This window comes from Lepidothrix coronata, unplaced genomic scaffold (assembly GCF_001604755.1).
Source record: "Lepidothrix coronata isolate B3197 unplaced genomic scaffold, Lepidothrix_coronata-1.0 Scaffold214, whole genome shotgun sequence".
Taxonomy (NCBI): Eukaryota; Metazoa; Chordata; class Aves; order Passeriformes; family Pipridae; genus Lepidothrix; species Lepidothrix coronata.
Window position 1 is genome coordinate 545762 of NW_016690394.1, and position 8562 is coordinate 554323.

The following is an 8562-nucleotide window of genomic DNA, read 5'->3' on the forward strand; positions in this document are numbered from 1 at the left end:
CTCTGGGCTGGGGACAAGGTGGTCATCGGGCACAGGGGGGATCCATGGGCTGGGAGGGCTTTTCCAACCCAGAGGATTCCGTGGGATTGTGTGAGGAGCTCTCCAGTCAGGGAGCAGCTGCCCAGAGTGGTTGGGGTGGTTTGTGCTCCAGGGCCACACACCTCTGCTCCGTTGGGAGATTGGGATACCCCCAAGGATTCAGCAGGAATTGCTCTGCCCAGGAGTGGGAAGGAGGGAAACGGATAGTGAAGGGCTCCTGATAGTTTTGAAGGATTCCTTGGAATGAGTTGTGGTGTTGAGCAGATCAGAGCCCTTTGCTCTGGGGTTTTGCTCTGGGTGGGGAGGCTGCAGGTGGTGCTGGAGGAAGCACGGTTGCTGTGGGGTTCCAGAGCTGTCCAGCAGCACTGGGAGTCCCTGGGACAGGGACATTCCTCCCCGTGTTTCCAGGGGCTGAGCTCCAGGTGACGCTCTGCAGCTCCAGGGTGTCGCAGGGCTGACCCTGCAGAGCCCCCAGGGATGTGGGAACGCGGCTCTGGTCAAACCACCTCTGCTGTACTGGGAAGGAGGGAGCAGAGCAGAGCCCTCCTTGTGTCCTGTCCCAGTTCCATGCCCCACACTCCCAGCTGGGGGGCTCAGCACCATGATCCCGACTCGCCCTTGGCTTTGGAGTGGCTGATTTCACTCTGAGCACCAAGTGAAATGAGTTGGGAAGCTCTTGGGTGTGTTTTCTCCACCTTCCACCCTGTTTTCCCATCATTGTCTCTTTTCCATGTGCCAAAATATTTCTTAAGGGACATTTGGGGAAGCTCCCATGGCTTCCAGGAGGCCCTGGGAGCCGTGATTGACTCTCTGAGTCCGCAAATCTGCTTTAAAGGCTCTTGTGTAGCAGGATGTCACCTTGTCTGGCTCAGGGACGAGCCAGCCCCTTCCCCTTGGTTTGACTCCCATTGTTTGCCACCAGCTGCTCCCCATCACCTCCCTGCTCACCGGGATGTCTGGATCCCTGTTCCTCTCTGTGAGGGCAGCAGGTGGATGATGGACATTTTCCCTCCCTCCTGCATGGCGTTGGGATGAGGTTTTCCTCCCAGTCCCCTGGAGAGGAAGGAAGCTGCGGGTGTTTGCCCCCCGTGGGAGGCTGTGGCTGTGCCCTGCTCCAGCCCAGCACCTCAGGAAGCTCCTCCCTGGTTTTGGTGCCTCCCAGGACAGAGTTTGGTAGGAAATTCAACCTCCCACCCACCCTTTATCTCCCCCAAATGATTAATTACTTTCTAGGTGGAGGCTCCCATGGGCTGTTGGCCCGTGTGACCCAGAGCAAACACTGTGGTTTGGCAACTCCTGGTGACTTCTGGTCATTCCCTGCTCACTGGGGCAGCAGGGAATTCCCGTGCAGACCAGTTCCTTTGCCAGGCCGTGCCCGCCATGGTCTGTGCCGGCAGGGACAGCTCCCGTGGCTTTTTGGGGAAGCAAACAGGCCTCAAAGTAGGGCAGCTGCATCCTACCATAAGCTTGGAATTTCCTTCAGTATTGCCAGTTATCAGCTGGCAAAACCAGGACACTCTCAGGTCGGTTTTCCTCTCTCCCTGGTGATTAAATAAAACATGAAGAGCTATTTTGGAGCCTCTTTTCACGGGATCTAAAAATACCGGTGGGGTTGGGGCAGGTCACCTGGAGAAGGGTTGGAACTTGGCTCTGTTCTCCTCTTCAGCCAAGAGTCTCTCTGTAATCCCTTGGATTGCAACACCCCAACACCTTTGCTGGGTTGATTCCAGCCTGGGACAGAGTTGCTCAGATCCTGGTGCTCCGGGTGGGAACACGTCCTGCCGTGGGTGACTCGGCAGCCAGAGCAGGAGCAGCTCAGCCGGGCTCGGATCCACTCCAGCAGCTCCCTGCCTGCGTGTGGGGCAGGGCAGGGACTTCTCCTGACTTCAGGGCAGGAATGTGGCCCTGCCAGCCAGTCCTCTGCATGGCTGCAGGATCCAGGCTCAACTCCCAGCTGGAATCAGGCCTGTGGATCACCCTGGCCATGGGATCTAGGCTCAGCTCCCAGCTGGAATCAGGCCTGTGGATCACCCTGGCCACGGGATCCAGGCTCAGCTCCCAGCTGGAATCAGGCCTGTGGATCACCCTGGCCACGGGATCCAGGCTCAGCTCCCAGCTGGAATCAGGCCTGTGGATCACTCTCTGGGCTACTCCTCTGCCCAGGAGGTTTAGCACAGGTTCCTGCTGGGATCTGGGAATACCTTGCTGTGTAATCCCATTTTTTAACCCAAAATAGAGCTTTTTTGGCCACCTGAAGTGCTTAAAGTGAGCAATGAGGGCATCAGGCCACGATCCTCCGGATGCTCGGCCTGCTGTAGGTGTACTCCTGGTTACAGGAGAATGGATGTGGTGCTTTACTTTTCTCTTGGAATATCTGTGCTGGCTTTGCTTTTCCTTACCTCTTTATTCCCAAGTCATCCTGGGATGGAATCACACCCTCCCTACCCCCAGTACAGGTACAGAAGAGTGACATTAAATCTGTGCTCAGCCAGGCTCAAACTCCCACCTCCGGGATGAGATTGGGCTTTCTTTGATTCAATCCATCACATTCCCGTTTCTCTCTCCATCTTTTCCAGGAAATAGACAGGCGGTTGGAGAAGAAGCTGAAGATCACACAGAAGGAAAGGTAACGCCGCCGTGGGGCTGGTGGAATCCCGGTCTTCCCGAGGTGCCGTTGGACAGCTGGAGGCCTAGGGAGTGGGAACAGCGGGAAAACGGCTTCAGACTGAGCAGGGAGCGCTGGGTTGGAGTTGAGGATTAGGGAATCCCTGTATCCATGCCACTGGATAGCCCTTGGGACCCACAGCAGGGCAGCAAAAAGCTTCCTGAGAGTGATTTTATTTCAGAGCCGAGTCTTCCAGACGGGATGTAGCTACAGCTTTGGGGAAGCCTTGTAAGAAAAAGCCTCTCCCAGGAAGAAATGGGTGAGTCAGGTAATCCCGGCCCTCAGTGGACTTGCCTTGTCTTGCATCAGGGAGACTTTCTTTTCCTGCTTCCTTTGGCTGAGGGTGGGGAGGGGTGTTATTGCCTCCTGCCAGAGGGGTTTCTACTCACTGCTGACAGCTCTTGTTGTTGGATTTTTTTTTCCCCTTTGATTGTCATGGGATTAATTCTCTGGGAATTCTGTGCAGAAAAGGGACTATAAAAATAATCTGATGGTGAGAGGGATTGTGAGGAGTGAAATGGCAGGGCTGGAGTGAAGGCTGGGTATCCTGGTGAGTGGAGCCCTGACACTCCTTGCAGGGAATGAAATCAAGGTGCTTATACCGACATCTTTGACTGCAAATGCTAACCCAGTGTTTGTTCCCTTCCCTTCGGGGGAGTTTGATGATGTCAAATGCAGCAGGGCCTGATTTTCCATCCCTTTCCCAGCTAATCTGCTGCTCCAGTTTAGGGTTACAAATATAACAAGCTCTTTAATTACTCCAGGCTGCCATTAATCACAGGAATGGCATTTGCCCACCAGGAGTTCACACTGGGAGCAGGAAAAAAACCCCCAACTCCCAACCCGATGTTTTTGTTTCAAACAGTAGAAAGTCCAAATCTCCTCCCAAAGTGCCGATCGTGATCCAGGACGACAGCCTTCCCTCGGGGCCTCCCCCCCAGATCCGCATCCTCAAGAGGCCCACGACCAACGGCGTCCTCAGCACGCCCAACTCGGCCAGCCGCCCGGCCTTCCCGGTGAAATCCCTGGCACAGAGGGAGGCGGAGTACGCCGAGGCCAGGAAACGCATCCTGGGCAGCGCCAGCCCCGAGGAGGAGCAGGAGAAGCCCATCCTGGACAGGTGAGAGCAGCCCCGGGCGCTCCTCGGGAATTCCTGCCTGGTGGAGCTCAGGGATGAGCTCCTTGGAGAGCAGAGTGAGGAGCAGGGAGGGAGCAGTGCTCTGTCAGCAAAGCCTCCACTAGGTGGGAGTGAAGTGGAAGTGCCTGATAAGGCCATAAATCATGGAATTATTAAGGCTGGAAAAGCCATCCCAGATCATCAAGACTGACCATTAACCCAGCACTGTGGTCACCACATGTCCCCAGGTGCCACATCCCCACGCCTTTGGAACAGCTCCAGGGGTGGGGACTCCACCACCTCCCTGGGCAGCTGTGCCAGTGCCTGACCACCCTTTCCAGGGAGAAATTCCTCCTGATGTCCAACCTGACCCTCCCCTGGCACAGCTGGAGGCCGTTCCCTCTCCTCCTGTCCCTCATTCCCTGGGAGCAGAGCCCGACCCCCCCCGGCTCCCCCCTCCTGTCAGGGAGTTGCAGAGCCAGAAGGTCCCCCCTGAGCCTCCTTTGCTCCAGGCTGAGCCCCCCCAGCTCCCTCAGCTGCTCCTGCTGCTCCAGCCCCTTCCCAGCTCCGTTCCCTTCCCTGCACACGCTCCAGCCCCTCTGGGTCCTCCTTGTCCGGAGGGTCCCAGCGGTGCCCCCGGGGCTGGAGGTGCCCCAGCCGTGCCCGGTGCAGCCGTGGGATGATCTGAGCACCTTGGAAGAGCAGGCTGGGGGTGTAGAGAGCAGGGAGGGCACCCCGAGTCATCCTCATAGAATCATGGAATGGGTTGGGTTGGAAAGGACCTTAAAGCTCATCCCATCCCACCCCTGCCATGGCAGGGACACCTCCCACTATCCCAGGTTGCTCCAAGTCCTGTCCAACCTGGCCTTGGACACTTCCAGGGCTGGGGCAGCCACAGCTCCTCTGGGCAACCTGTGCCAGGGCCTCCCCACCCTCCCAGGGAAGGATTCCTTCCCAGTATCCCATCTATCCCTGCCCTCTGACAGTGGGAAGCCATTCCCCCTTATCCTGTCCCTCTAGGCCCTTGTCCAAAGTCCCTCTCCAGCTCTCTTGGAGCCCCTTTAGGCCCTGGAAGGGGCTCTAAGCTCCCGGAGCTTCTCTCCTCCAGGCTGATCAATCCCAATTCTTTCATCCTTTCCCCATCTCAGAGCTGCTCCATCCCTCTGATCCCCTTGGTGTCTCCTCTGGACTCTCTCCAGCAGCTCCACGTCTTCCCTTGCTGGGAAGCACGTGCCGATATTCCCGTGTCAGTGTGCTCCCCCCTCAGCGGGCGCCTGGGGCTTTGCCGAGGGCACACGGAATTCCACCCCGCGTTCCCTGCGGCTCTGACCCCTCTCTCCCTGCAGGCCCACCCGGATCTCGCAGCCGGAGGACACCCGACAGCCCAACAATGTGATCCGGCAGCCACTGGGCCCCGATGGCTCCCAGGGCTTCAAGCAGCGCAGATAAAGGCGGATGTGCCGCGGTTCCGCCGTTCCGGAAAGCCGGGCCCCCGGCACGGACACACGGACCTGGGCAAGGGGGACTCCCGGCATGATTTGCACTGTGACCCCTTCGCTCTGCCCACTGTGACCTTCAGCCCCACGCACTGTGACCTCCCCTCTGCACCCACTGTGAGCGGCGATCCCGAGGGCTGTCCCGAGGATCCAGCGGGAGAAGGAGGGGGGTGCCGGACTCGGGCACCGGGAGCTGCGTGTGCCGCTCGGGTCGGGGCTGGCGCCAGCAATAACGTTTGTTGTACTCGAAACCCTGGCATTTAAGGAAAAAAAAAGATGGGAAGTGTCCCCAGCCACGCATGTTGTCCTCATCACTTCCAGAGCGAGTTCTGTTTCCGAGGATTTTGGGTTCTTCTGTTTGATTTTCTGTTTGTTTTCTCTGTCTGGGATCGGCCGAGTGCGTGGGAAGGGTTTGACCTGTTTGTGTTAATCCACAGAGGTAGTTCAGTGTTCCCAAAGGAATTCCAACGGATTTCCATGAGTTGAATGGCTCGGGGTTGACAAGCTCTTGCTTCTCCTTCTGAAGAATTGGACTCCTGGATCCCCCGGGATACCTCGGAGCCAGACCTGGTCCACGCCTCGCTCCTGTGCAAGCTCGGCTCCCTTTTCCTGCTGCTTTGAGGAAAAGCTTAAAACACCCCTTGGTTGGGCTCTTTTGTGTTTTGGGGAGAAGGGAATGTGGAGTGATCCCGTGAAAGTTCCTGTTGCCTGGCCACAGAGGGCCAGGCAGTGAAGAATTTGGGATATGTGGTGAGGAGGAGAGTATCCTGGAACGGAGAGCGGGATGTCCAGAGGGTCCAACCCCACAGGGACAGTACGAGCTGCGTTTGCCTCCCGGAATTCCAGACACTGGGAACAAACCCAGCCTTGGAGAGAGCCTGGATGATCCCTCCATCTTCAGGAAAGGGATTGTCTTCCTCCAGCTCCTGGGAAGAGGCCGGGGAGGCCGGTGCTCCGCAAGAACAGGGATGTTCCCCCCTGGATGAAGCTGAATATCAAGGGATGAGATGAACACTAAATGCTGCTCTCGGAGGGGACCTGGAATTCCCTGTGTGGTTCCCGGCGGATTCCCAGCAGATTCCTGGGGTCTGGGTTCTGCCTTCAGTAGGTTCAAGGGTGAACAAGCCAATCCTGACACGGTGTCCGTGCAGGGCAGCACTTCCTGCATGGAAATACGGCTTAAGTCCCACAGGAACGGGAAAAGAAAAACTACCTGTGCATCCCACGGATCCGCCGGAGCTCAGTGAGCTCCTTAAGGCCGATCGCAGGTGGGGCAGGATTCCCTCGGGATTCCCCCGGGATCCCCAGCCCCCAGTGGTTCGGGGGGTCTCAGTTCCCCCCCCCCCGGCTGGTGGTCGGGATGAGCTCCGGGAGGGAGCGGGAGGGGAGAAGGACGTCAGCAATAACCGCAGTCACCGCGCCTTTCCTTAACTATTCCCCAAACCCCACCGAATAGCCAAAAAACCCCAAACCCACCCGGCTCCCGGTGGGGCTGGGCAGTGTTCAGCACCGGAATCTCCGTGTCCGGCACCGAAATTCCATCCCCGGCACCGAAATCTCCCTTTTCCAGCACCGAAATGTCCTTTTCCAGCACCGAGATCTCCTTCTCCGCCCCGGGCTCCTCCCGGCCGCTCCATCCCGGTGCCCAGGATACGTCCCGCCCGCGGGCAGGGCTCGGCGTTCCTGCGGGAAGCGCCCGCGTCCCGAGGAGGGCAGGAGGGACACGGTACCCGCGTGTTTGCGCCCCACAAACGTTGCGCCGGAGAGAAAAACGTTTTATAAATTGTATTTTAAATAAATGTCTTTAAACTTTTAAGGACTTTCGGTTCTCCCTCTTTTATTCCTCTCAGGGCCCGAGCTCAGAATCCGTCGGGAAGGGAAAAGCTGGGAGAAAGCCTGGGTGGGTTTGAGCCAAAGGAGGGGGGATTTTGCTCCGGTTTTAGGGTTGGTGGGAGGTGTCCCGGGAGGGAGGATGTGGATCCAACTCGGGATGTGAGCAGGCGATTTTTAATTAATTAATTAATTAATTTAATTAACTTTAATTGTCTTGTTGCTCCATCCTGTGGCTGTTGTGCTCCATAACCTCTGGAAAAGGAGGAGGAGGCTGTGGAGGTGCCCAGGGCAGGAGGATTCCAGGAGCCCTGGAATCTCCCACGGGCCCCCATTCCCTTGGAGTTGTGATTTTTAATTACTTTTAAGTTTATAATATATAAATAGTATATGACATAGTATAAATAGATATAAATAAGAACATATAAATTTATATAAAACCAACTATATACAAGTAAATATCTGCAAATATATAAAAATATGTACTAAAGTGTATAAAATATGTATAATATATAATACAACAACATAATATACAATACAACATAACATATAGATTAATGTATATAATATATAATGTTATAGTATAAATATATGGGGGTTGTATATACAAATAAATATTGAAATAAATATATAATAGATGTAAATATATAAAATAAAAAGTATTTGTAAATGTATAAAATATGTATAATATATAATACAAGATAGCATAGTACAACTAAAATGTTATAACATAATATGAATATATGGTGTCTGTATATATACAAATAAATATTAAAATAAATATATAATAGAGATATAAATATTTAAAATATTTTATGTCGACTTAGATATAAAGATATAAAAATATATGTAGTATATATGTTATATAATATTCAGTATATATTATATAAGACTATATTATAAAATACTGTATTATATATTTTATATAATAATAGATAATTCTATATAGTAAAATGATATATAATATATAATATTACAGTAGAATATAATATATAGAATAGAATACATAGAATATATAGAATAGAATATAAATATATAATTATATAAACAATTATTTTATGTATAAAATCCCACAAACTCCTGAATTTAGTGACTTGGAGCCGCAGAGCTCCAGGGAGAAGGGTCCAGGCCGGGATGTGGCCGCTGCCCCCCGGCCGAGCTGGTTCCCAGTTCCAGCAGCAAACTGGGACGAGCTCCCGCAGCGGGTCCTCCCGTCCGCCAGGGGGCGCCGCGGACGCGGAAGCGCCTCCCGGCGGCAGGTCCCGCCCGCGCTGGGGCGGCCGCGGAGGCGGCAGCGAGGCGGCGGGACAGAGGGGCCCGGGGACAGAGCGGCCCGGGGACAGAGCGGCCCGGGGACAGAGCGGCCCGGGGACAGAGCGGCCCGGGGACAGAGCGGCCCGGGGACAGAGCGGCCC

At 54.6% G+C, this 8562-nt stretch overlaps 1 protein-coding gene across 1 annotated transcript in view; it reads left to right on the forward strand.

The window, feature by feature from the left end:
* SZRD1 (SUZ RNA binding domain containing 1) overlaps nt 1–7136 on the forward strand; it is a 15635-nt gene extending 8499 nt beyond the window's left edge. Inside the window, exons 2-5 of the mRNA XM_017833430.1 lie at nt 2616–2665; nt 2886–2963; nt 3570–3824; nt 5168–7136. Of these exons, the coding sequence (XP_017688919.1) occupies nt 2616–2665; nt 2886–2963; nt 3570–3824; nt 5168–5270 (486 nt within the window). The 3' untranslated portion in view covers nt 5271–7136. The remainder of the gene's footprint in view (nt 1–2615; nt 2666–2885; nt 2964–3569; nt 3825–5167) is intronic.
* Nucleotides 7137–8562: the final 1426 nt, after the last annotated feature.